This window comes from Bison bison, unplaced genomic scaffold (genome assembly GCF_000754665.1).
Source record: "Bison bison bison isolate TAMUID 2011002044 unplaced genomic scaffold, Bison_UMD1.0 scf7180017864080, whole genome shotgun sequence".
Lineage (NCBI taxonomy): Eukaryota > Metazoa > Chordata > Mammalia > Artiodactyla > Bovidae > Bison > Bison bison.
In genome coordinates, this window is record NW_011494652.1 from 440,879 (window position 1) to 442,738 (window position 1,860).

Genomic DNA, 1,860 nt, shown 5'->3' on the forward strand with positions numbered 1-1,860 from the left:
GTTTGATCCCTGGGTCAGGAAGATGCCCTGGAGAAGGAAGTGGCAACCCACTCTAGTCTTCTTGCCTGGAGAACCCCATGGACAGAGGGGGGCCTGGCGGGCTCCAGTCCACGGGGCCGCAGAGTCGGACATGTGACCGGCATGCCCCACTGTGGGGATGCCCGCGCCCTTTCTGGGGAGGGGGTGGGTTGTGTGGAACTGCTGCATGGTCTCTCGGGACTGAACAAAGCACTTCTCTGTGCCGTTCCCACGTGTGCTGTGGCTCTAAGAACAGGCTCTGCACCTTCATCTACAGCTTTGGCCCCCTTGAGAGATGCACTTTTCACTGGAGGCCGAGGGGAGTTTGCGTCCTGCCTCGAGGCCCCGGTGGGCGCGTGGCCAGGATTCCTACTCCTCATCCAGGCCGCCCGGATCCAGGTCCTCAGGGAACTGAGGTCTCCCTGCGGCCTCTCCCACATCACGGTCGCCACGGTGAGCATCTCCTTCTGGCAGGAAGGAGCCCCATTCGAGGGACTTGCCCTCAACAAGAGAAGGGGAGTGGGCTCACTGCAGGCCCGCTGCCCCGGGGCTGAGTAGGGCCACGGCTGGCCAGACAGGCTGGCCGGGCACCTGAACTGCACAGCAGATGCCAGGCGGCATCTGGTACCCTCACCAGGAGTTGCCACGGTTCAGCCCCCACCCCAAGCCTGCCTGCACTCCAAGAAAGGCGACCTGGGGCAGAGGCTCTACAGACTGTCTGCCCACCCCTTCACCACCTCCTTTCCATTGGTGGAGAGGGCCTCAGGCGGTGCCCAGCTGCCAAGACTCCTGAGCATGGGGGGCCTGAAGGAGTGACTGTGGGGCCCGGGCCCAGGCCAGCCCCGCTGGGCGCCGCTGCCCGCTCGTGCACAGTGAGTGTTAGGGCTCTTGGTGCTTCCCCGGCTGTGGGGCCAGACGGGCGGCTGCAGGTGAGGAGAGCGAGAAAGGCCACAGGGCGGGTGTGGCTCCGGGAACAGCCAAGAGTCTGATGGGGCTGCCTGGAGGCTACTGCCTGGGCCAGCCCTGAGGGCAGAGTGGGAAATGCAGCTCCCCGTGGGCACCTTTTGTGCTGACTCTGCCCACTTGGCTCCGTGGCAGTGGGGGGTGGCCTCACAGAGACCAGAGAGACCCCCCAGCCCAGGCCCCTCACCCAGCGCCAGCCCCTCCCATCCCCGAAGCCAAGACCCTCAGTTTCCCCTGAGGTTCTAACTTCTCCCAGCTCAGGCTGCCCAGGAGTCCAGGACACGCAGAGCCCCGTGGAAGACACGCTGTCCACTATGGGCTGGCGGGGGCCGCCCCTGCTGTGTGGGGAGAGTGAGGGGCTGCATCCTTACCTGCTGTGCCCGCTGAGAGTAGGGCCACGAGGGCCCACAGCAGCGCCGGGCACCCGCTCAGGGCACCCATCCTGGGGCTGGCGCAGCGGTGGGCGGGCGGCCAGAGGGAGTGGGGCGCAATGCTCACTCCCCTGGGGGCCCTGGGGCTTATGTAGCAGGAGGCCTTGGCCCCGAGCCCAGCTCCCAGGCCACGCAGGGCACGATCCTCCCCCACGACAGCCGCGTGTGTTTGCTCTTGGGGAGGGCTGAGGCACGCAGGAACCCGGAGGAGGAGGGATTTGTGGTTCTGGGCCCCAGAGACGTGGGACCCCCCCCACTTTTCCCCGCCCCACCTCCCAGCAGCGTCTGAGAGTCAGAAGGGAGGAGGCGGGTGGCAGGGCTGGCAGAGCCCCCCTGGAACAGGGTCGCTGTGACCACCCAGGCCCGCTGCTGCCATGCCCGCTCCCAATAGGGTAGCGATGGGCCAGGTGAGGGCAGACCCTGGGCCCGGGCAGCGCCCCCGTGCAGA

The 1,860-nt window shown here is 67.0% G+C and overlaps 1 protein-coding gene across 1 annotated transcript in view; it reads right to left on the reverse strand.

The window, feature by feature from the left end:
• Window positions 1-1,441, reverse strand: part of MUC5B (mucin 5B, oligomeric mucus/gel-forming) — a 36,688-nt gene extending 35,247 nt beyond the window's left edge. Inside the window, exon 1 of the mRNA XM_010837805.1 lies at window positions 1,353-1,441. Within this exon, the coding sequence (XP_010836107.1) occupies window positions 1,353-1,422 (70 nt within the window). The 5' untranslated portion in view covers window positions 1,423-1,441. The remainder of the gene's footprint in view (window positions 1-1,352) is intronic.
• Window positions 1,442-1,860: the final 419 nt, after the last annotated feature.